A 27,237-nucleotide genomic window follows, 5' to 3' on the forward strand; every position below is an offset into this window, starting at 1 on the left:
CTGGGGTCCAATTTCTCTTGTTACCCTTGTGAAAATAAAAACTTGGGGGCTACAATATCTTTTTTGTGAAAAAAAAAATATTTTTTATTTTCACGACTCTGCATTCTAAACTTCTGTGAAGCACTTGGGCATTCAAAGTTCTCACCACACACCTAGATAAGTTCCTTGGGGGGTCTAGTTTCCAAAATGGGGTCACTTGTGGGGGGTTACTACAGTTTAGGTACATCAGGGGCTCTGCAATCGCAACATAATGCCCACAGACCATTCTATCAAAGTCTGCATTCCAAAAAAGCGCTCCTTCCCTTCCGAGCTCTGCCGTGCGCCCAAACAGTGGTTTACCCCCACATATGGCGCATCAGCGTACTCGGGATAAATTGGACAACAACTATTGCAGTCCAATTTCTCCTGTTACCCTTGTGAAAATAAAAACTTGGGGGCTACAATATCTTTTTTGTGGAAAAAAAAATATTTTTTATTTTCACGGCTCTACGTTATAAACTTCTGTGAAGCACATGGGGGTTCAAAGTGCTCGCCACACATCTAGATAAGTTCCTTAAGGGGTCTAGTTTCCAAAATGGTGTCACTTGTGGGGGGTTTCCACTGTTTAGGCACATCAGGGGCTCTCCAAACGCGACATGGCGTCCGATCTCAATTCCAGCCAATTCTACATTGAAAAAGTAAAACGGCACTCCTTCTCTTCCAAGCTCTGCGGTGTGCCCTAACAGTGGTTTACCCCCACATATTGGGTATCAGCGTACTCAGGAGAAATTGCACAACAACTTTTGTGGTCTAATTTCTCCTGTTACCCTTGTGAAAATAAGAATTTGTGGGCGAAAAGATCATTTTTGTGTAAACAAAAGCGATTTTTTATTTTCACGGCTCTACGTTATAAACTTCTGTGAAGCACTTGGGGGTTCAAAGTGCTAACCACACATCTAGATAAGTTCCTTAAGGGGTCTAGTTTCCAAAATGGTGTCACTTGTGGGGCGTTTCCACTGTTTAGGCACATCAGGGGCTCTCTAAACGTGACATGGCATACGATCTCAATTCCAGCCAATTCTGCATTGAAAAAGTCAAACGGCGCTCCTTCACTTCTAAGTTCTTCCGTGCGCCCAAAAAGTGGTTTACCCCCACATATGGGGTATTGGCGTATTCAGGAGAAATTGCATAACAAAATTTATGGTTATATTTCTGTTTTTACACATGTGAAAATAAAAAAAAAAATGGTTCTGAATTAAGATGTTTGCAAAAAAAAGTTAAATGTTCATTTTTTCCTTCCACATTGTTTCAGTTCCTGTGAAGCACGTAAAGGGTTAATAAACTTCTTGAATGTGGTTTTGAGAACCTTGAGGGGTTCAGTTTTTAGAATGGTGTCACACTTATTTTCTATCATATAGACCCCTCAAAATGACTTCAAATGTGATGTGGTCCCTAAAATAAAATGGTGTTGTAAAAATGAGAAATTGCTGGTCAACTTTTAACCCTTATAACTCCCTAACAAAAAAAAAAATTTGTTTCCAAAATTGTGCTGATGTAAAGTAGACATGTGGGCAATGTTATTTATTAACTATTTTTTGTGACATATCTCTCTGATTTAAGGGCATAAAAATACAAAGTTTGAAAATTGCAAAATTTTAAAAATTTTCGCCATATTTCCGTTTTTTTCATAAATAATCGCAAGTAATATCGAAGAAATGTTACCACTAACATGAAGTACAATATGTCACGAAAAAACAATCTCAGAATCAGCGGGATCCGTTGAAGCGTTCCAGAGTTATAACCTCATAAAGTGACAGTGGTCAGAATTGCAAAAATTGGCCTGGTCATTAAGTACCAAATTGGCTCTGTCACTAAGGGGTTAACCTCTTTGAACCACAGTTCGTCTTTACAAAACGTATCAGGCTTGTTTAGATGTTCTTTTGCATATTTGTGACGCTGAATTTTATGGTGAGGTTTTCTTCTGATGACTCTTCCATAAAGGCCATATTTGTGCAGGTGTCGTTGAACAGTAGAACAATGTACCACAACTTCAGTCTGCTAAATCTTTCTGAAGGTCTTTTGCAGTCAAGTGGTGGTTCTGATTTGCTTCTCTAGCAATCCTACGAGCAGCTATCACAAAAATTCTGCTTGATCTTAGGCTGGTTTCACATTTGCCTTTTTTTGGGTGCGTTTTTGGGGTAAAAAACGCAAAAAAACGCATGGTGAAAAAACGCATGTAAACGCGTGCAAACGCTGCGTTTTTTTGACGCATGCGTTTTTGCATGTGGTGAAAAAAACGCGGCGTTTTGACGCGTTTACATGCGTTTTTTCATGCATTTGCGTTTTTTAAACGCATGCTGAGAAATGTGTGACAGCTGCCAATCATCAAAATAAAGTAAAAAACCCACTATAAACAGAAATAGTTAGGGTTAGGGTTAGGGGTAGGGTTAGGGGTAGGGATCATAACCCTAACCCTAAAGGGATCCTAACCCTAACCCTACCGCTAACCCTAACCCTAAGGGATCCTAACCCTAACCCTACCTCTAACCCTAAGGGATCCTAACCGTAACCCTACCCCTAACCCTAAGGGATCCTAACCCTAACCCTACCCCTACCTCTTATCCTAAGGGATCCTAACCCTAACCCTACCCCTAACCCTACCCCTAACCCTAAGGGATCCTAACCCTAAGGGATCCTAACCCTAACCCTACCCCTAAAGGGTAATCCCTTAGGGTTAGAGGTAGGGTTATGGTTAGGATCCCTTAGGGTTAGGGTTAGGGGTAGGGTTAGGGGTAGGGTTAGGATCCCTTAGGGTTAGGGGTAGGGTTAGGATCCCTTAGGGTTAGGGGTAGGGTTAGGATCCCTTAGGGTTTAGGGTTAGGGGTAAGGTTAGGGTTAGGGGTAGGGTTAGGGTTAGGATCCCTGTATCACCTTTATGTTGGGGGGTGGCATATCAGTGTGTTTTCTGGTTTAATAGAAAAACGCATGCGTTTAACGCAAAAAAACGCATGCACAAAAAAATGCATGCGTCCCCATTGACTCCAATGTATTTTTTTATCCCAAAAAAACGCATGAAAACGCATGCGTTTTTTTTTGGTCCAAAAAACGCCTCTCAAAAATACTACAAGTTGCATTTCTGAAAATGAACGCATGCAGTAAAAAAACGCATGCGTTCAAAAACGCATGCAAGCGCGTACACCAAAAAACGCATGCGTTTTCAATGTTAAATATAGGGAAAAAAACGCATGCTTTTTTTTTTGCAAAAAACGCTGCAGACAAAAACGCAAGTGTGAAACCACCTTTACAGACCTTATCCTGACCTCCACTGTTCCTGTTAACTGCTATTTCTTAATTGCATTTCTAACTGAGGAAATGGCAACTTGAAAACGCTTTGCTATCTTCTTATTGCATTCTTCAGCTTTGAGGGCCTACATCAATTTCATTTTCAGAGTGCTAGGCAGCTGGTTAGATGAACCCATGGCTGCTCTTTTTTGGCACAAGGATAGTGGAGGCGGAGTTTTTATAATGCTTGGAAATTTGTATCACCTGGCCTTTCCGAACGATGATAGTGAACAAACCATTAGCCTACCAGGCTAATTAAGGTCCGAAACCTTGGTCAAAGTTTTTTATTTTATTTGCCTAAAATTGAAAGGAAAGGTGCCTTTGACTTCAGGCCTTTTAGAGCTCATTATATCTTCAACTTGCTTAACTGTTCACAATAACAGTAATTTTGACCAGAGGTGCCCAAACTTTTATATGCCACTGTACATGCCTACTGGAGGTGGACACTCGCTCCCGAAAACGATGCATGGCAGAGAGTACGCTCGCTCTGTCAGCACCATTATAGTCTACGACCTCGTCGGCACATATATCTGCATTCTGTTTTTGGAGGAGGGGAGCGGATGTTTGCCCCGACATGAGCCACTGAACGGGTGCCGAAACCCAATGTTAAAGCATGATTCTAGTCTATGGTCAAGTCGATGCATATGTCCGAATCCCATTTGGGGGGGGCACTGGATGGGTGCCTGAACGCAATGTGAAATCATCTTTAGGAAGCCAAGAGGAATGATGGCAGGCATATAATGAGACAATGGAGATTCACCATCCTTACCTAGAATATAACAAAATTAAAACAAGGAGGAGATCTTGGATGTTATAGGGCATGTCCCTGGAGTGGCTATCTAGTCACATTAGGAATATCAGCACTCTGTCTAATTGACAGTCAGTTTGGGAGCCAATTACTAGAAACCATCGATAATTATATTTGAGCAGACAGAGCAGCAATGTACTAGACAATATGGGACAGGCCAGAAACCTAGAGATAACACTCAATACTATCAATGCAGTCATCAAATGGATTACATATTGTTAAAATTTACTTTGAAATATTCAAAGGAACTCCCGATTATCACACTCGTACCAATAATGAGTGTCATGGATTCTGGTCTGTGTGATAATAATAGATGTGACACAAATTACGTGCCCATAAGTAATTCTCAGGTACCTTTGATCTGCTATCCTGAACGAATTCAGTTGCCTTCCGTAGCCGGCCTCTGGGACGCTCTCAGAATCAGACATCTGGCTACTTTGCTGTTTTAGACTAATCTGGCCCCAAAGGATTATAGATGGGGAAAAAAATGACATAGAGACAAGAGGGTCCTAACAAAAGGAATTTATGTAAGCAGTGCTCACTAGAAGAACTATTAACCCACTCAGTGTAGGAGAGAAGTGACCTGAACCACATCTCGCAGCTCAAACATGTATGCGATCCTTGCCGGCCGTGCCTTTCGGACTGCACAGCAGAGCGGATCAGCAGCAGTACTTCATTATTCCATTAGCTTAGAGAAAAATATAAATAATTCCCATCAAACAGAATCTGGACAAGTCTGTGGAACATTTCTTGCTGGTTACTATTAGTTCTTGCCCTAAAGTATTAATTGTCACAGAATCATTGAGAAGAGCAATTAGTTGTTGTATGCGAGGGAGACATACCTAGAAGGCAGGAGACTGCTGTGCATTACAAGGCTCCTTGTCATCTTACATAACTATTTTCTGGACTATGTGTCGTAAATATTCAGCCTTATTACATACAGATTTCATATAAAGGAAAAAAATGTTTTCATTTTAATGTTCACATTATTGAATCTGATTGGAGGAAATCAATGTAATTATCATTGCCCTGATGTTAATCACACCAACTACGGGTATGTGGACATCTTTTTCAGGCACATTTCGCTTAGAAAATATCTGTATTTCCATGTAAAAACAACTCGTTCATATGTTCAAGCTTTTGAGCATCTTTTAACAACTTCATGTTTCCAAAGATGCCACATGGGTAAAAGTAGTAAGCTGTCCGTTCTCTCATGCTCTGAAGACACTACATACTTTATAATAGAAGTCAATGGGAAGGCTCAGAAAAATACCTGGATGTCTCTCTGAGCACCTTTGTTTCTTCATTGTTCAATGAAATAAAAAAAAAATAAGCCTGGAAAATGCCATTAATATTGCTATAAAAAAAAATTAAAAAAAAACAATGCTGGTGAGCAGAAACGCTCAAAAAGTGCTAATGAATGAAAAAAAGAAAACAAAATGCTTAAAAAAAGTGACTCAGGAAAAGAAAATGATGGCATTTCCTGAAGAGTCTGCCTCCTGCAAAACTTGGCATATTTGACCACCTGAAAAAGACATTGTTTGCACATACCCTAAGAATAATCAGTAGTTTTACCACCAGGAATATATAATTGGATGCTATTTATACCGTTATTGCTGGTAACAAGTTCAAGAGCAACCACTGGGTCCTGTGACCTGGATACACACAGTACTGCTACACACTTAGCCAACGGAAACCCATCACGTTTCAGCCATTAGGATTCCTGGTAGTTGTTGTGTTTTCCTTGTTCTCTATTGTTGAGTGAACGTGCTCAGACAACGTTCTACCCAAGCATGCTTGGGTGTTATGCAAGTATCTGGGCGTGCTTGTATATTATGTTCGAGTCCCTGCGGCTGGTAGACAGCCTCAACACATGTGGGGCTTGCTTGTTTGTTAAGGAATCCCCACATGTGTTGAGGCTGTCTAAGGCTATGTGCACACGTAGAAAGATCCTCTGCAGATTTTTCCGCAGCGGATTTGATAAATCCGCATTGGAAAACCTCTGCGGTTTTTACTGCTGATTTATTGCAGATTCCGCTGCGGTTTTACATCTGCAGTTTTCTATTGGAGCAGGTGTAAAAACGGTGCGGATTCCGCACAAAGAATTGACATGCTGCGGAAAATAATCTGCTGCGTTTCCACACGGTTTTTCCGCAGCATGCGCACTGCGGATTTCATTTCCCATAGGTTTACATTGTACTGTAAACTCATGGGAAACTGCTGCGGATCCGTAAATGCGGAAACACTACGGATCCGCAGCAAAATCCGCATCGTGTGCACATAGCCCAACAGTGGCACATCATGCAGCCGCAGGGACTCGAAATAATATACGCCAGAGATACTCTGATAGCACCCGAGCATGCTCTGGTAAGGCGTTATTCGAGCACGCTCGCTCATCACTAGTGCTTTCCTGTGGCTGGTCCACACCACGACTTGGTGTTAGACATACTGTTCTTATATGGATGAGATGCTCTTCCTTGGTAAATAATCACACTGCTGATGGAAGACTTCACGCTCAAATTGTGCAGCATTTGTCAGGACGGCTTTCCATAAAAACAGTTTTTATACAATGTTTATTTTGGCACAACCAATTGTTTCTCTACTTTTCCCTATTGCATATCACTGGCTTATAATCACTGATTGCAGTCGCAGTGTGTCCATATTGTCACTCATGGACATGGGTTTCTGCTTCTCTTAGCACATTGATGAGCTTCAGGTCTCCAGATTAACTGAGAAGATGCTGAGCTTTATGGTTTCAGCTAAATGTTAAAAATGAGTAGAAGGTTTATTCACTGCTAGTGAACTCCATATTAATAGCTCCAATAGAACTGTACACTTACCGCCTGACCTGGAGCATCCCTGTCCTGCTATTCCAATGAGAATGGCCTAGAGAGAACCTGAAGGTCAACGGGTCAAAAGTCACCAGTTTCTGCTCTTATTTTATTCCTGCTGCTTCCCCAAGTGTGACATTTTTGGTTACTTTTAATATCCGCTATACGGTTCTATAATTGAGATATGTAACTTTTTTAGTGCCTTTTTATGGTGTTTGGGGGAGTTTCTCTTAGGCCGATTATGCAGAGCAGCCACAGAAATTAGCACTAAAGGCCCATATCTAAAATTGGAGCACTCAGGAGAGCAGCAGCAATTTTTGACAGGTCCTCTATAAGAACAAGACAAAATACTGTATATTCAGACAAAGTAACTGGATTGCAGACATTTGTATGCACTAATCACCGGCATTATTGGAGATGGTGTCCTGTAAAATATTTCAACTGTCATTATAATCCATGTATGATGATCAGAAACATGTATGCATCATGGTCTCATGGGATGTTGTAAGAGAAGCTGGAGAAACACATACATATAGGAAGCACTCACCTCATTACCGCCAACAGCTTTGGTCAAAATGACTGCTGAGGAGACCGGAGGGGGCATACAGCTCACTGTCTGGAGACTGCAACAACAGGACGCCAGTTAGGGAAAAGAAAGCAAGTAACTTCTAAACGGCTTCTAAGCAACTGAGAAACGTACACATTTCTGCACATAAAGAAGGCAGAATACACATGAAAACAACATGGGTGCCAGGAAGTATTGGACAGAATGAGACTTATTCCAGACGTTCACATTACAGACCGTGGAAGAATAACTAGGACTTAGCAAAGTAGTGGGAACAATACAGGTCACTGTGTTCCAACAGATCAAGACCTAGTTACAAAGTGCACACATACCCAAAAATATAAAGCCCATCATCTCATACACATGAATCCAAGCTTCCAACAGAGGAGAGCAGGTATGAGCATACTGGTCATTGGAAATATCACTTCTGTTTGCCCTCAGTGATCGCACACATTCAGACTTGTATCTGGGAGCTAAAAGCCACATTCACACACAACATACATGCTGGGTTATTAATGCTGATTTTTATCTGCAGTATAACATGCAATACCAATCTTTTTTATTAATGTTTTTGCTGCATTCATCTCTTTATCTGGCCAGGTTCACACGAGAGTATTAAAAATAGCCATTAAAAAAAAAAAAAAACTTGGGATGATTTTTTTTTCTCTCTTGTCATCTGTAAGAAATGTTTTCTCTCTTATTAACTATTTACAAGACCATTTGCAGCTTCCTTTTCTAAATACACGGATGCTATACTGTGGCTCTGTATGAGATCCTTTTTTTTCTTACCTAATATTTGGAAACTAGTGCATGCTACTATTTTTTTCTCAAGCAGATTCGGTTGGAAGAAAAAAAAAAATGCTCTGAACAACCCAACTAGATACCATAGGTCTGAGTGCTGTCCATATTTTCTTAGACCTCACTTAACCCATTACTTGCCAAATTAAAATTTTTACAAGTATGGATTTTTCAGAAAAGGGAGTCCCAAAATTCAATTAAAAATGACGACATGATTTCCTATTTTGAAAACATTCATTTTACAAAACACAAAAAATTGGACCCAATTATAAAAATTATAAAACCTTAGTTGCTAGAAGCTAAAGATTAGGCGTCCCAAAAAAAGGACATTGGTAGATAATGGGTTAAAAATGCAACTGTGTTTTTGTATGCATTTTTTCCAGCTATATTGAAAAAATCCACACCTGAAACTACACAGTTCAACAGCATTTTTTTAGACACAACTGGGGTGATTTTTCATGAAAATCACACACACACTTTTCTTGGACAGTTAAACGTTGCAGATTTTCTGTACAAAAGAAAAAAAGTAGCAGAAAAAAAATGTGCGAGAACGCAGCCTAAAACTTGTACAAGTCTAATACGTCACACAGCTGAGGGATAGTAAAATTGTACCCGGCCTATGTAGTCTTTTCTTACTCTGCGTGCCATTTTTAAAGAAATTATTGTGCAGCCCTAATTTATGTTTTTTAGTCAATGCACACAAGTGTTTGGTATTGGGGTAAAAAAATAATAATTTGCATAAAACATTTTGGGATCTATTATAAATTCTAGATCAACATTAAAGAGTAACAGTTGTTTTAATTTTTATTTAAAAAATCAACACACATGAAAAAGAGTAAATCCACAATGTATCTTATGAGAGAAATCTGCTTCTGTCTCAGCCAAACCTGATCATTCTCAATTCACAGGTAAAATCAGTATACAGCGAAGACAGGTTGTTCCATTACCGGGAGCGGACAGTTGGTGCTGATGAGATTCTATGGCATTACCGGGAGCGGACAGTTGGTGCTGATGAGATACTATGGCATTACCGGGAGCGGACAGTTGGTGCTGATGAGATACTATGGCATTACCGGGAGCGGACAGTTGGTGCTGATGAGATTCTATGGCATTACCGGGAGCGGACAGTTGGTGCTGATGAGATACTATGGCATTACCGGGAGCGGACAGTTGGTGCTGATGAGATTCTATGGCATTACCGGGAGCGGACAGTTGGTGCTGATGAGATACTATGGCATTACCGGGAGCGGACAGTTGGTGCTGATGAGATACTATGGCATTACCGGGAGCGGACAGTTGGTGCTGATGAGATACTATGGCATTACCGGGAGCGGACAGTTGGTGCTGATGAGATTCTATGGCATTACCGGGTGCTGATAGTTGGTGCTGATGAGATTCTATGGCATTACCGGGTGCTGATAGTTGGTGCTGATGAGATTCTATGGCATTACCGGGAGCGGACAGTTGGTGCTGATGAGATTCTATGGCATTACCGGGTGCTGATAGTTGGTGCTGATGAGATTCTATGGCATTACCGGGTGCTGATAGTTGGTGCTGATGAGATTCTATGGCATTACCGGGTGCTGATAGTTGGTGCTGATGAGATTCTATGGCATTACCGGGAGCGGACAGTTGGTGCTGATGAGATACTATGGCATTACCAGGAGCTGACAGTTGGTGCTGATGAGATTCTATGGCATTACCGAGAGCTGACTGTTGGTGCTGATGAGATTCTAAGGCATTACCGGGTGCTGATAGTTGGTGCTGATGAGATTCTATGGCATTACTGGGAGCGGACAGTTGGTGCTGATGAGATTCTATGGAGATGTGAGGTGGGGAGGAGCTAGAGGTGGAGATCCTCCTTCGCTCTGGTTTCCATAGAATTTCATTAGATGCACCTGTCATCTAAGTAATGAAACAAGCTGTCTTCACCAACCGAACACAGATTTTACCTGTGAATTGAGAATTCTGAAAATGATTGATCAGTTCTGGCAGAGAAAGAAGCAAATTACTCGGATAAAACATAATACAAAGTTGCTTGTTTTTATGTGTACTATTGATTTATTAAATAAAAATTACTCTATAAAATACGTTTGAGTTGTGAATAAAATAAAGCAATTATCTAAAGCGCACCCTTGGCATGGCCAAACATTTAAGTGCACCTTCCCACATACTTGTTTTCCCTCTATCTCCGCCCCTCTCTGTCGCTACATAGCCACAGCTGTCAATCAAAAGAACAGACAGTGCAGATATAGGTAAAACAAGAAGATGGGAAGGCTCACTATACTGTTTGGTCACCCTAAGGATGTGAACACTCCCTTGAAAAATCACAAAGAAGAAAGATGAAAAAATGGGAGTAATTTGCGCTTTATTAGAACCTAGAAAACAGAGGGCTGTAGAATCACTTAGTTAAACTTAGCAAGTATGGCAGTTAGTATAACCCCTGAAATAGGATGTATAAGATTATATACACCATTACGTATCCTAAAGCACAGCACTTAGCCACTTGCATCTTCATTAAATACGCTATCGGCAACAGAAACACACATGGATGAAGTTTGGTCCACTAAGTGATTCGTACTTGCTCTGACAGCGATGTCTCGAACGCTCCTTTTCCGCTCTGAAGTCTTTATCAGTCGCTGTTCCCGGGAGGACTTGCACAGTGTGCGTCACCGGCCAGGGAACACTTTTTACAGCACGTACAATGGCCATTGTTCCGGATACACCGAGATACACCTCTACAACACTTTATGAATGAAGATTCTCTTCTGATGTTGGACGATTTTTATGCATATTTCTATGATAAATATAAGTAGTGTATGAAAAGTGCCGGTTTATACGGTTCACTAAGGTAAATTTAGTTTTCATTTAGACTCCCAATAAATGTGAGAATATCTTTGTTCTCTTTGAACATGCATAATTCCCATTTGTTATGATAACACCCTTGTTTTCTGTGCTACTGGGACAGTAGAGCTAAAGCAGAGCATTGGGTAAAAACTGAATGGCCTCAGCGACAGTTTGGCATCTGGCGATAAGGATGTCATCCATGATCCTCTAGTCACTAGAGTCTAGTGGATAGGAAGAACATTGTCTTTCCTCCCTTACACACAACTTGGATTGATGAAGCAGTTCGTCAAAGCTCTCAATCACAGTGGAGAATGCTTTAACTATATGTGTTCAACTTTTCCTGGTCTTCGTGAAGAGAAGAAAAAGGCTGGAATATTTGATGGACCTCAAATAAGAACACTTATGAGAGACCCAAATGTTATCACATCAATGAATGAGACAGAAGAAAGAGCTTGGAATGCATTTTGTAATGTGGTGCAGAATTTTCTAGGGAATAAGAAAGCAGACAACCATGAAGAGATTGTGGAAGAGCTACTAATGAGTGTGCGAAATCTTGGATGTAGAATGAGTATCAAGATTCACTATTTACACAGCCATTTGGACTTTTTTCCAGAGAACCTTGGGGATGTGAGCGAGGAACAAGGGGAGCGTTTTCATCAGGACATTAAAACAATGGAAGAACGGTATCAAGGCCGGTTGGACTCACATATGATGGCTGACTATTGCTGGAGCTTGATGAGAGACAACCCAGAAGCTGTACATCACAGGTCAGCCAAGAAAAGAAAGATCACATAACTGCCATTTGTCATTCATCTGTGTGCCATATATATGTGTTTTTATATGTTGTAGTTTAATTCTGTAAGTATATTTGATTTGCTGTACATAGACTTTGTAATCTTTGTTATTCCTTGATTAAAAATATACAATGTAGTATTGAAAATCATGTGTTTTTAATCATAAAACATTAGGAGTAATTTTCATCAAAAATTGAAAATATCTCGAAATCCTGATGTGATAGCCAAAAACAGAGTTCATATTCGTAAACAGCAGCCAAAATTGACTTAAAATATGTTTTAAAACCTTTTGCCAGAAAAATTGCGTTGACCGATGTAATCTTAAACATCCTATGGCCGGGGTTGTACTAACTGCCATACTTGCTAAGTTTAACTAAGTGATTATACAGCTATGTTTCCCTGGTACTAGTAAAGGGCGAATTACTCCCATTTTTAATACTTCCAAGCAGACAAGTGGTGTCTTTTTTGCTGCTAAGTAGAACTGTTCGATACAAGGGTAGTTGTGCTATTTATACTAACAACAAGAGACAGATATTGGATTTTCATAACACATTCAAAGCACATTTGCCATCTTCACACCGAAGGACAAGGTCATTCTTTCCAGTGAATAGTATATATGGCATTGTTGTCATTTTACTCAGTCTTTATTGTCTACAGAAAATGCTTTTCCAGAACTGTGGCCAAAACCTAGATGACAACACCATGAAAACTAAAATTAATTACATGCGGTTTTACTGCAGTTTGGGAATCGTGCTCCCCTCTGTCCTAACACTACCGCCCCGTGTAAGGCTATGTTCACACGTTCAGGAATGTCTGCAGAATTTTCATGCGCAAAGCCGGACTCCCAGCGCAGGAAATCGGCTCACGTTTTTCTCTCGTTCTTTGTGCGTTTTTTTATTTTTGTGGATTTTTCACTTTTTTTTCCCGGAGCTTCCCAGTGCAATAATATAAGAGCAAAACCGCGAAAAATCCGCAAAATTAATGAACATGCTGCATATTAATCCACAATGCATTTTTTTTTCGCTGAAAAAAACGCAGCATGTGCACAAAAATTGCGGAATGCATTAATAATGATGCATGCTTAATGTAAGCGTTTAAGCAGTGGAAAACCGCCGAAAAAAAACAAGAAATATCCTGAACGTCTGCACATGGCCTAAATCTACCCTAAATCGTTCCTGTAACTAGATTTCTTACATAGAAAAAAAAAAACATAAGATATTTCAAATAATTGCTATAAACGATCAATTTCTTATACTTGTTGCACCCAATACACAAAAGAGCCCCTGAGTATGAGAGTAATTGCTAATTGTGCTGACCACAATCCCTATTCTCGCTCCTACCTAAACAGCATTGAATATATAGCTCCCTTAGGGAGAAATTGAGCAGTGTTCATAATCATTTGTGCTAAGGGAGACTGCAGTGCATTGCAAACCCTGGTAATACAAAAAGAGTTAAAAAATGATCTATTGTACAGTCATGTGCTGGTAGGCGTAGATGTAGAATCCAAAATTTAATTTTGATGATGTATTACACAAGTGATGCAATAAAGATTTTGTGCAGATTCAGTTTGGAGTAAATCAGATTTTTGTTTTTCAGCAGTGCGCCTTAACCTTTCAGACTTGCCTTCTTTTGTTTTCCATCTTAAAATTATGCAGAAATACTAGATTTTCATTCTGTGACTGTAAGGCGGACTACCAGTGGAATATCACTTTCATGTATGTGGCTCTTGATTGCTAAGCACCACTAGAGATATGCAGAAAGACAAACTTATGGAGAATATATTAAATTCAAGTCAGGAAATCTATTGCAACAGTCAAAGCTTTATGGAGACTAATAGCCAGCTCTACAATCTACAAGGCTGGAAAACCGTTTTTAGAAAATAGTGGCTACAGTACCTCTATCCTAGGACACCTGCTCTAATATAGCAACTACCCTGTGCAACAATATTCTTATCTCTCAGATTTTAAAGAGATTATATATATATATATATATATATATATATATATATATATATATATATATATATATATATATATATATATATATATATATATATATATATATATACACAGTGGGGCAAAAAAGTATTTAGTCAGTCAGCAATAGTGCAAGTTCCACCACTTAAGAAGATGAGAGGCGTCTGTAATTTACATCATAGGTAGACCTCAACTATGGGAGACAAACTGAGAAAAAAATCCAGAAAATCACATTGTCTGTTTTTTTATCATTTTATTTGCATATTATGGTGGAAAATAAGTATTTGGTCAGAAACAAACAATCAAGATTTCTGGCTCTCACAGACCTGTAACTTAGTAACATAGTAACATAGTTAGTAAGGCCGAAAAAAGACATTTGTCCATCCAGTTCAGCCTATATTCCATCATAATAAATCCCCAGATCTACGTCCTTCTACAGAACCTAATAATTGTATGATACAATATTGTTCTGCTCCAGGAAGACATCCAGGCCTCTCTTGAACCCCTCGACTGAGTTCGCCATCACCACCTCCTCAGGCAAGCAATTCCAGATTCTCACTGCCCTAACAGTAAAGAATCCTCTTCTATGTTGGTGGAAAAACCTTCTCTCCTCCAGACGCAAAGAATGCCCCCTTGTGCCCGTCACCTTCCTTGGTATAAACAGATCCTCAGCGAGATATTTGTATTGTCCCCTTATATACTTATACATGGTTATTAGATCGCCCCTCAGTCGTCTTTTTTCTAGACTAAATAATCCTAATTTCGCTAATCTATCTGGGTATTGTAGTTCTCCCATCCCCTTTATTAATTTTGTTGCCCTCCTTTGTACTCTCTCTAGTTCCATTATATCCTTCCTGAGCACCGGTGCCCAAAACTGGACACAGTACTCCATGTGCGGTCTAACTAGGGATTTGTACAGAGGCAGTATAATGCTCTCATCATGTGTATCCAGACCTCTTTTAATGCACCCCATGATCCTGTTTGCCTTGGCAGCTGCTGCCTGGCACTGGCTGCTCCAGGTAAGTTTATCATTAACTAGGATCCCCAAGTCCTTCTCCCTGTCAGATTTACCCAGTGGTTTCCCGTTCAGTGTGTAATGGTGATATTGATTCCCTCTTCCCATGTGTATAACCTTACATTTATCATTGTTAAACCTCATCTGCCACCTTTCAGCCCAAGTTTCCAACTTATCCAGATCCATCTGTAGCAGAATACTATCTTCTCTTGTATTAACTGCTTTACATAGTTTTGTATCATCTGCAAATATCGATATTTTACTGTGTAAACCTTCTACCAGATCATTAATGAATATGTTGAAGAGAACAGGTCCCAATACTGACCCCTGCGGTACCCCACTGGTCACAGCGACCCAGTTAGAGACTATACCATTTATAACCACCCTCTGCTTTCTATCACTAAGCCAGTTACTAACCCATTTACACACATTTTCCCCCAGACCAAGCATTCTCATTTTGTGTACCAACCTCTTGTGCGGCACGGTATCAAACGCTTTGGAAAAATCGAGATATACCACGTCCAATGACTCACCGTGGTCCAGTCTATAGCTTACCTCTTCATAAAAACTGATTAGATTGGTTTGACAGGAGCGATTTCTCATAAACCCATGCTGATATGGAGTTAAACAGTTATTCTCATTGAGATAATCCAGAATAAAATCCCTCAGAAACCCTTCAAATATTTTACCAACAATAGAGGTTAGACTTACTGGCCTATAATTTCCAGGTTCACTTTTAGAGCACTTTTTGAATATTGGCACCACATTTGCTATGCGCCAGTCCTGCGGAACAGACCCTGTCGCTATAGAGTCCCTAAAAATAAGAAATAATGGTTTATCTATTACATTACTTAGTTCTCTTAGTACTCGTGGGTGTATGCCATCCGGACCCGGAGATTTATCTATTTTAATCTTATTTAGCCGGTTTCGCACCTCTTCTTGGGTTAGATTGGTGACTCTTAATATAGGGTTTTCATTGTTTCTTGGGATTTCACCTAGCATTTCTTTTTCCACCGTGAATACTGTGGAGAAGAAGGTGTTTAATATGTTAGCTTTTTCCTCGTCATCTACAACCATTCTTTCCTCACTATTTTTTAAGGGGCCTACATTTTCAGTTTTTATTCTTTTACTATTGATATAGTTGAAGAACAGTTTGGGATTAGTTTTACTCTCCTTAGCAATGTGCTTCTCTGTTTCCTTTTTGGCAGCTTTAATTAGTTTTTTAGATAAAGTATTTTTCTCCCTATAGTTTTTTAGAGCTTCAGTGGTGCCATCCTGCTTTAGTAGTGCAAATGCTTTCTTTTTACTGTTAATTGCCTGCCTTACTTCTTTGTTTAGCCACATTGGGTTTTTCCTATTTCTAGTCCTTTTATTCCCACAAGGTATAAACCGCTTACACTGCCTATTTAGGATGTTCTTAAACATTTCCCATTTATTATCTGTATTCTCATTTCTGAGGATATTGTCCCAGTCTACCAGATTAAGGGCATCTCTAAGCTGTTCAAACTTTGCCTTCCTAAAGTTCAATGTTTTTGTGACTCCCTGACAAGTCCCCCTAGTGAAAGACAGGTGAAACTGCACAATATTGTGGTCGCTATTTCCTAAATGCCCAACCACCTGCAGATTTGTTATTCTGTCAGGTCTATTAGATAGTATTAGGTCTAAAAGTGCTGCTCCTCTGGTTGGATTCTGCACCAATTGTGAAAGATAATTTTTCTTGGTTATTAGCAGAAACCTGTTGCCTTTATGGGTTTCACAGGTTTCTGTTTCCCAGTTAATATCCGGGTAGTTAAAGTCCCCCATAACCAGGACCTCATTATGGGTTGCAGCTTCATCTATCTGCTTTAGAAGTAGACTTTCCATGGTTTCTGTTATATTTGGGGGTTTGTAACAGACCCCAATGAGAATTTTGTTACCATTTTTCCCTCCATGAATTTCAACCCATATGGACTCGACATCCTCATTCCCTTCGCTAATATCCTCCCTTAAAGTGGACTTTAGACAAGACTTTACATAGAGACAAACCCCTCCTCCTCTCCGATTTTTACGATCCTTTCTAAACAGACTGTAACCCTGTAAGTTAACTGCCCAGTCATAGCTTTCATCTAACCATGTCTCGGTTATTCCCACTATGTCAAAGGTACCTGTAGATATTTCTGCTTCTAGTTCTTCCATCTTGTTTGTCAGGCTTCTGGCGTTTGCGAGCATGCAGTTTAGAGGATTTTGTTTTGTTCCAATCTCCTCACTGTGGATTGTTTTAGAAATGTTCTTACCTCCCTTCTGAGTATGTTTTCCTGGGTCGTCTTTGTTCGAGTCTAATGTTTTTCTTCCCGTCCCCTCTTCTTCTAGTTTAACGCCCTCCTGATGAGTGTAGCGAGTCTTCTGGCGAATGTGTGTTTCCCAGGTTTGTTGAGGTGTAGTCCGTCTCTGGCGAGGAGTCCATCGTACAAGTAATTCACACCGTGGTCCAGGAATCCGAATCCTTGTTGTCTGCACCATCGTCTTAGCCAGTTGTTTGCATCAAGGATCCTGTTCCATCTCCTGGTGCCATGCCCATCTACTGGAAGGATAGAAGAAAAAACTACCTGTGCATCCAGTTCCTTTACTTTCTTCCCCAACTCTTCAAAGTCCTTGCAGATTGTCGGTAGGTCCTTCCTTGCCGTGTCATTGGTGCCAACATGTATCAGAAGAAATGGGTGGACGTCCTTGGAGCTGAAGAGCTTTGGTATCCTATCGGTCACATCCTTGATCATCGCACCTGGAAGGCAGCATACTTCTCTTGCAGTTATGTCCGGTCTGCAGATGGCTGCTTCTGTGCCTCTCAGTAGTGAGTCTCCCACCACCACCACTCTTCGTTGCTTCTTGGCTGTACTTTTTGCTGTCACTTGTTGCTGTGTGCCCTTTTCTTTTTTGCTTGCTGGTATTGCTTCATTCTTAGGTGTGCCATCTTCGTCCTCTACAAAGATTTGATATCGGTTCTTCAGTTGTGTGGTTGGTGATTTCTCCATGGTCTTCTTGCTTCTTTTGGTCACATGCTTCCACTCATCTGCTTTTGGAGGTTCTCTGACACTTTTTGCACCTTCTGTGACCAGTAGAGATGCTTCTGTTCTGTCTAGAAAGTCTTCATTCTCTTTGATGAGTTTCAAAGTTGCTATTCTTTCTTCCAGACCCCGCACCTTTTCTTCTAAAAGGGCCACTAGTCTACACTTCTGACAGGTGAAATTGGATTCTTCTTCTGGTCGATCTGTGAACATGTAGCACATGCTGCAGCTCACCATGTAGGTTGTCACATCTGCCATGTTGCTCCTAGATCCTGCTGACTTGCTGTGTGTTTTCCTTCTTGTGTAATCTACTCAGCCAAGCTCTCTTGCAATAATGTCCTACAGGCAAAAATTGGTGATGCTTTCGAAGCAGCTGGTCCCGGCTGTACCCAACGATCTTCTAGCTTAGGGAGACTTCGCTTCTCCCAGAAGGCACCTGGAATATGCAAATTAGCCTCCTGAAGCTTGAATCCCTGGTTTGGTGATGCTTTCGAAGCAGCTGGTCCCGGCTGTACCCAACGATCTTCTAGCTTAGGGAGACTTCGCTTCTCCCAGAAGGCACCTGGAATATGCAAATTAGCCTCCTGAAGCTTGAATCCCTGCTTGAATCTTCTTTAAGAGTCTCCTCTTTCCTCCACTCATTACCTGTAGTAATGGCACCTGTTTAAACTTGTTATCAGTATAAAAAGACACCTGTGCACACCCTCAAACAGTCTGACTCCAAACTCCACTATGGTGAAGACCAAAGAGCTGTCAAAGGACACCAGAAACAAAATTGTAGCCCTGCACCAGGCTGGGAAGACTGAATCTGCAATAGCCAACCAGCTTGGAGTGAAGAAATCAACAGTGGGAGCAATAATTAGAAAATGGAAGACATACAAGACCACTGATAATCTCCCTCGATCTGGGGCTCCACGCAAAATCCCACCCCGTGGGGTCAGAATGATCACAAGAACGGTGAGCAAAAATCCCAGAACCACGCGGGGGGACCTAGTGAATGAACTGCAGAGAGCTGGGACCAATGTAACAAGGCCTACCATAAGTAACACACTACGCCACCATGGACTCAGATCCTGCAGTGCCAGACGTGTCCCACTGCTTAAGCCAGTACATGTCCAGGCCCATCTGAAGTTTGCTAGAGAGCATTTGGATGATCCAGAGGAGTTTTGGGAGAATGTCCTATGGTCTGATGAAACCAAACTAGAACTGTTTGGTAGAAACACAACTTGTCGTGTTTGGAGGAAAAAGAATACCGAGTTGCATCCATCAAACACCATACCTACTGTAAAGCATGGTGGTGGAAAATAGAATTATTCTTACTGTTAATTCGGTTTCTAGGAACCTTCCACGACAGCCACTTCGGAGGTTGTCTTCCCCGCCCTAATAGGGGACAGGAACACAAGAGGTTAAATACCCCTCCCCTTCCTGCACCGCCAGTGTTTTCCTGGACACAGTAGCATGTATAGTTACCACCAAAGTGCAGGAATCATCCAATAAGAATATCAGGTAGGGAGGGAAATTAGTGCTGTCGTGGAAGGTTCCTAGAAACCGAATTAACGGTAAGAATAATTCTATTTTCTCTAGTCACCTTCCACGACAGCCACTTCGGAGTAGTACCAACAGCTAATTTCTCTAGGGAGGGACTACAGCCTGCAGAACACGTCTGCCAAACGTTAAATCCCTATTGAAATTTAGCCGGTAATGTCTGGTGAACGTATGGATGGACGACCAGGTGGCGGCTCTGCATATCTGCTCTGCTGAGGCATTCCCCCTCTCTGCCCACGATGTTGCCATTGCTCGGGTAGAGTGTGCTTTCAGAGAGGCAGGTGGATCCAGTCCCTGCGATGAATAAGCCAAGCAAATAGATTGTTTGATCCAGCTTGCGATGGTGTTTTTTGCCGCCTTCTTTCCCTTGTTTCGTCCAGAAAACTGAATGAATAAATTTTGATCAACTCGCCAGGTTTCAGTTTGTTGTAAGTAAAATAAGACCACCCTGCGAACATCCAAGGTGTGGGAGGTCTGTTCTTTAGGGTTGGAGGGGTTTGGGCAAAAAGAAGGAAGTAGAATGTCCTGATCTCTGTGGAAATTCGAGACCACCTTGGGTAAAAAGGACCGGTCTAGTTTTAGTACAATGCTATCCGCAGTGATCGTTAGATAGGGTTCCTGTATTGACAGGGCCTGTAATTCCCCAACACGTCTAGCCGTAGTGATTGCGACTAGAAAGACTGTTTTCAAAGTTAAGTTTTTAATGGTTATAGCATCCAGGGGTTCGAATGGATCCTGGGTTAGTGCGTTAAGTACAGTATTGAGGTCCCAGGAGGGTACCCTATTACAGAGTGTAGGACGAATCCTGGATGCGGCTGTCATAATTTGCTTGATCCAGCGATGATTGGCTAAATTAGAGTCAAAAAAGCTACTAAGGGCCGATACTTGCACTTTGAGTGTGCTAGGGGTAATGCCTATATCCAAGCCCTTCTGTAAAAATTGTAAGATCCTTGCTATATCAGGATTGAAGGGGTCTGGAACTTCTGGGGAGCACCAGGACGTAAATTTTTTCCAGACCTTAGTGTAGATGGCATTGGTTACTGCCTTTCTGCTTTTTTGAAGGGTCTGGATTACTTCATCCGAGAGCCCTTTAGCTTTTAAAATTGTGGCTTCAGTAGCCATGCCGCCAAGTTCAATCTGTTTAGATCCGGATGTAGTAGAGGACCCTGGTGTAGGAGATCGGTCTTTTGAGGTAGAAGGCAGGGACCTTCTAGGGCCATATCTAATAGGGCGCCGTACCAACTCCTCCCGGGCCACAATGGGGCAATCAAGATTGTGGTCACTTCGTCTGTCCTGATCTTTTGCAGAGTTTTCGCCAGCATGGGAATGGGAGGAAAGGCATATGCAAGGTTGAATTTCCACTGGTGTGAAAAGGCATCTATTCCCTGTGCCTTGTCTTTGTGATGAAGGGAGAAAAATGTTTCTACCTTCGCATTTTGCCCGTTGGCGAATAAATCCACCTCTGGAGTACCCTATTTTTTGGTTAGGGACTGAAACACTGCTTGGTCTAGGGACCACTCTCCCGGATGAACGTCTTTCCTGCTGAGGAAATCCGCCTGAGTGTTGTCCAATCCCCTCAGATGTACTGCTGTGACCGATAGAAGGTTCTTCTCTGCCCAGAAAAATATTCTTGCAGCCACTTCTTTGAGAGAGGCATACTTTGTCCCCCCTTGGTGTCGTAGATAGGCTACTGTGGTCATATTGTCCGAGTAAATACGAACGTGATGATTTTTGATCAGTGCAGATGATGCCTTTAGGGCCTCCTCTACAGCTTTTAATTCTCTTAGATTCGAGGAGCTGCTGCTGATGTTCGATGTCCATTGTCCCTGAAAGTGGAAACCCTCTACCACCGCACCCCAGCCTCTTTTGCTGGCATCTGAGCGGAGTGTTTTTAGGGGAAGGTGGTCCCAGCTGACCCCTCTCTGGAGATTTTGGTAATCTAGCCACCATTTTAGCGCTGATTTCACATGGCCAGGGAGAAGAATCTTCTGATTCAATGGAGTCTGTCGTCTCCTGGAATGTAGGAGAACATAAGTCTGGAGAGTTCGTGTGTGAGCCTGGGCCCAGGAAACCGACTGTATACATGCGGTCAGGGACCCTAGTACAGACATCGATTCTCTGAGGGTCGGTGCACGCTGGCCTCTGAACTTGGTTACTTTGCGGACAAGGTTGATTTGATGATCTTTGGGTAGAAAAGATGTTCTTACATCCGAGTCCAGTAGCACCCCCAGAAATTTCCTTCTTGTGGAGGGATGGACCTCCGATTTCTCCAGATTTGGGATCCAACCCAGGGTTTGTAATATCTCTAGGGACTTTGATACGTCTGTTTCCAGACTGGAGGCAGATGGAGCCATGATAAGCAGGTCGTCTAGATACGGGACTATGCATATTCCCTGTTGACGGATGAAGATTATCGCTTCCGCCATAATCTTTGTGAAAACCCGTGGGGCCGAAGAGATGCCGAAGGGGAGAACATTGAACTGAAAATGTTTGATTTGGTGACCCTTGGAGACTGCGAACCTGAGGAATTTCCTGTGCTCTGGATGGATTGGCACATAGTAATACACATCCCTCAGGTCCACAGTCGCCATCATCCAACTCTGACCGATGAGGGGGATTACTGATTTGACTGTCTCCATTTTGAATCTCCTGTATCGGACAGATTCGTTTAAGGGTTTCAAATTTATGATAATTCGGTTCTTCCCCGACGGCTTGGTTATTAGAAAAAGGCGTGAATAATGACCACGTCCTTCCTCTAACTTCGGCACCTGAGAAATCACATTTGATTGTATTAATTTTTGTAGATCTTGTAACAAGGAGTTTTGGAGATCTGGGTTTTGAAGGGAGGTTATCTTTACGCATTGTGGGGGTGGTCTCACGAATTCTATTTTTAATCCTTCTTGAATGGTACGAAGGACCCACTGATTTGTGGAGATGTTTTGCCACTCGGTGAAGAATCGTGAGAGTCGACCCCCGACCGGAGTACAGTCATTGCTTATCTGGGGTTTGCTGGGCCTGAGGGGCCAGGATATTTTTTCCCCTGCCTCCCTTAGGATAACTCCATCTTCCCGTTTTGCCTTTTCCTCTTTGTGAAGTTTGATCACGGGAGGGACGAAAAAAGCGTTTTTTGGGGGGTCTTTTGCTCAGGAAGAGATTTCTTTTTATCTGCCGCCTTATCCAAAATATCGTCCAGGACTGGTCCAAATACATTATGACCCTGAAAGGGTATGCTACATAATTTGGACTTGGAGACAAAATCGCCTCCCCAGAATTTTATCCAGAGTGCTCTCCTGGACGAGTTAGAGAGAACGGCAGCTTTTGCGGCTACTCGAACTGATTCGGCAGACGCATCGGCTAGGAACCCCGTAGCTTTCTGTAGTAATGGTAGGGAGTCTAAAATCTCCTCCCTTGGGGTGCCTTGAGTCAAGTGATCCTCAAGTTTGCGTAACCAGATAAATAGAGATCTGGCTACGCAAGTAGAGGCTATATTAGATTTCAGCAGATTTGTGGAGGTGTCCCAGGACTTCTTTAATAAACTCTCTATTTTACGATCCATCGGATCCTTGAGTTGCGAAGAGTCCTCAAAAGGGGAGGGCAGTTTTTTTAGTTACCCTAGACACCTGAACATCTACTTTCGGGGTCTCCCATAAGGAGTTATCCCCATCTAATGGGTACCGGTTATTTAGTTCCGATGGTATAGTCAGACCTTTTTCAGGGAGGTCCCATTCATGCAGAATTAGATCTCGTAAATTCTTATGCACCGGGAACCCTTTTTGGTCTTTGGGTTTCAGACCCTCAAACATCTCATCATGTACTGTGAGTGTAACTTCTTCATCCTCTACCCCCATGGTGCTTCTTACTAAACCGATTAGCTCACTCATGTCCTCAGAACTAAAATAATATTTTTTGTTTTCTGATTTACAGGTGGGGGTAGAAGTAGAGCCTTCGTTTTCCCAGTTATCCTCTGAACCTGAGGACTGGATTTCTCCCAGGTCCGGGTCGGATTCTACTGGGGCTTTTTTCCTCTTTTTTGGAGGGGGTGGCTGAGGCACCGACATTTGTGAGAAGGTAGCCATAGAAGAATGGACCTCATCTTTAATGAGAGATCTAATGCAATCCAACAGCGAGGGTTGTTCAGCGCGTAGGACCTCATCCGTACAGGATTGGCAGAGCTTTTTCCCGTATGTTGATGGGAGTTTGGCTGTACACACTTTGCATTTGCGGCTTGACCTTTTAGGGTCGGAAACCTTTTCTCCCTAAGAGAGAGAGAGAGAGGGTTTGCTAAGCCACTTAGAGGTATACATCTACATATACATATATCCATGAAAGCACATATGTATATAGGAGATAGCTGGGCCCAACACCTGCTACTTACTTTGGTAGGAGGGGGAACGCTGGCATCTGCAGATGCAGAGCAAGGGGGTCTGTCACTGTCCATGTCCGTCAGCTGTTAACAGTCATACAGCTTACCTTGCTTACCCGGATCTTTTTATAAGGATCGGTGGTCCCAGTGTGCAGTGCTCCTCCCCCCACGTGTGCCCGATTGGGGTAGGTCCTGGAACGCCCCCGAAACGCTGTCTGTATGGCGTGCTTCAGCTGCTGGACGCCATTGCCGGCCGGCATGCGCTCCATGGAACGCTCCCTGAATGAACCGGAAGTGACGCGCGTTAACCCGGAAGTCATCGGGCCTCCGGCCACAGCCCGGGACGCGCGCCACCTCCAGCGCTGCAGCCATGGGAGGAGAGAACCGGGGGGCTGCAGGAGGCCCCCGGCAAGCACGTCACCGCCCCGCATTACTCCCAAAGGGAGCGCCGGTGGGGCGGGAAGGTCCCGAGTCCCTCCGAAGAGAGGAGACGGGAGCAGCATACTAGAGGAGGGAGCCCGACCTCATGCCGTCCGACTTTTTCTGGTAAGTGGAGCTCCGTCGCCGGCCACGGCAGCCCCTTCAGATCTCTTCATGCCCCATAGGGGACAGGAAAACACTGGCGGTGCAGGAAGGGGAGGGGTATTTAACCTCTTGTGTTCCTGTCCCCTATTAGGGCGAGGAAGACAACCTCCGAAGTGGCTGTCGTGGAAGGTGACTAGAGAAACATCATGCTTTGGGGCTGTTTCTCTGCAAAGGGGCCAGGACGACTGATCCGGGTACATGAAAGAATGAATGGGGCCATGTATCGTGAGATTTTGAGTGCAAACCTCCTTCCATCAGCAAGGGCATTGAAGATGAATCGTGGCTGGGTCTTTCAACATGACAATGATCCAAAGCACACCGCCAGGGCAACGAAGGAGTGGCTTCGTAAGAAGCATTTCAAGGTCCTGGAGTGGCCTAGCCAGTCTCCAGATCTCAACCCTATAGAAAACCTTTGGAGGGAGTTGAAAGTCCGTGTTGCCAAGCGAAAAGCCAAAAACATCACTGCTCTAGAGGAGATCTGCATGGAGGAATGGGCCAACATACCAACAACAGTGTGTGGCAACCTTGTGAAGACTTACAGAAAACGTTTGACCTCTGTCATTGCCAACAAAGGATATATTACAAAGTATTGAGATGAAATTTTGTTTCTGACCAAATACTTATTTTCCACCATAATATGCAAATAAAATGTTAAAAAAACAGACAATGATTTTCTGGATTTTTTTTTCTCAGTTTGTCTCCCATAGTTGAGGTCAACCTATGATGTAAATTACAGACGCCTCTCATCTTTTTAAGTGGTGGAACTTGCACTATTGCTGACTGACTAAATACTTGTTTGCCCCACTGTATGCATGTATATGTATAATATATATATATATATATATATATATATATATACATATATATATATATATATATATATATACACATATATATATATATATATATATATATATATATATATATATAGTTATGTTTTGTTTTTTCTTTTCGTTTGCAGCTCTGCTCTTTTAGTAGTGACCGTGCCTGGAATTACAGCTCAGCCCCGAGTACTTGTGATCAATAGTTCTATCTGTGGACCATAGAAGCTTCAGAGCCTTTGAAATGACCTTTAACTCTACATCTGAGGCACAAAAACACGGCATTAAGGAAGCAATCCCATGAAGATTATTTTTATAAATCTGGGTATATGTGTTAATATGTTCACATACCCTCTCTGGAATCCAACGCAGTTCTGCCTTTCTTCTCAATGACGTCACTGCACTCCGGACTAGCTTGCTCGCTCTATTCGTGAGCAGGAATGGTCTTTTACACTGAAGCTCCATAGACTTGCATTGTAAAAGGCACTTCTAGGTCACACAGATTGTAGTGTGACCCAAAGAGTCTACAGAGCGGTGACTTCACTGAGAAGAGGAGCAGAACGCTGAATCCCAGAGAAAGCGGCAGTAGGTGATAATATTAACATGCACAATCATTAAAAAAAAAAAAAAAAAAACTTCATGGGAGAGCTTCATTAAGATGGAACACAGATGAAGTCATTGGGTATAATCAGGTAACCGGTGTTCAAACTTTGGACGCAATTTGACTTTTTTCCCCCACTGATGTCCATCTTTTCAGCCACAATAGCACAATAGACTCCATTGGGTTCACAACTAAATCCATTTTTGTAGGCCTTTAGACAATAGCCTGTGACAGAGAAAGTAAAGGAGTCTCAAACTTGGCTTGAAACTAGCTTTATAGGGATCGTCTGGTCTAAAATAACAAGTCTGCAGTTACTCTATGTGACTGCAGACTTGTGAATCCTCCCAGCATGTGCACTGCACACTGAGGATTCGCTGGTGTCAGCACCAGCAGCAGCAGTCACGTGACCACAAGTATGCTGCGATATGTATACTCTCGACCAGAACCCGACTAGGCTTGTATCGAGCATGACAGAAACAGTCTAGTCAGGTTCTGGCAAGTAAGCATAGAATCATAGAATACTAAAGTTGGAAGGGAGCTCCAGGGTCATCAGATCCAACACTCTGCTCAATTCAGCGCAATAATCACTAAACCATCTCAGACAGATGTCCATTTAAAAATCTCCATTGAAGGAGAACTCATCACCTCATGGCATTGATCAGCCTCACTGTCAAAAAGTTTTTTCTAATATCTAATCTGCATTTTCTCCCTTTCAGTTTCATTCCATTGCTTCTCGTGTTTCCATGTGCAAATGAGAATAAGGATGATTCCTCTACACTATGTGATGCAGTGACCCTATTACAGGTAGGGGGCACTGCATGGTCTTCCCAGAGTACGCATGGAGACGTATTGAGGCCATAGGAATGCATGGCAATCACAGTTATAACTGTGGTGATGAGTCAAAGTCCGGCATTATTGTGAATGGCTGGTATGTGTGTCGCAGAGGAAGACACTCTGCACTGTCAGCCTGAAGTAAGGTTGTTCTGGGACCTGTAGTCCTACAAGTAATTGTGTTGTTTTGTAGGGAGGCTGGCAGGGCTAGTTCTAAGAGCTGGGCGGGTCGAACTAGCCACACACACCTCCCACCTGTGGGGGTGGTTACAGCTTCATAATGTGACCAGGGTGTGGGTCACATGGTAGAGTGTTTTGGACCTGAATGGTCTGTGCTGAAGGTCCTGGAAAGGCCTATGCGTTGGGAGTGCTATCTCCCTGAATAGCACATGGTGGGGCTTTGGACCTGGTGGCCTGGGTGTTGGACGAGCGTCCTGAATAGCACCAGGACAGGCCACACGCCTGTGTGTTGGACGGTCCCAGGTGGGGACGGAC

At 42.4% G+C, this 27,237-nt stretch overlaps 1 protein-coding gene across 2 annotated transcripts in view; it reads right to left on the bottom strand.

Annotated features, from left to right (window-relative positions):
- SLC10A7 (solute carrier family 10 member 7) overlaps nt 1–27,237 on the bottom strand; it is a 305,476-nt gene that overhangs the window by 219,718 nt on the left and 58,521 nt on the right. For both annotated transcript variants that reach the window (XM_069744033.1, XM_069744034.1), the window contains exon 4: nt 7,508–7,583. In XM_069744033.1, coding sequence (XP_069600134.1) covers nt 7,508–7,583 — 76 coding nt within the window. The remainder of the gene's footprint in view (nt 1–7,507; nt 7,584–27,237) is intronic.

This window comes from Ranitomeya imitator, chromosome 1, assembly GCF_032444005.1.
Source record: "Ranitomeya imitator isolate aRanImi1 chromosome 1, aRanImi1.pri, whole genome shotgun sequence".
Lineage (NCBI taxonomy): Eukaryota > Metazoa > Chordata > Amphibia > Anura > Dendrobatidae > Ranitomeya > Ranitomeya imitator.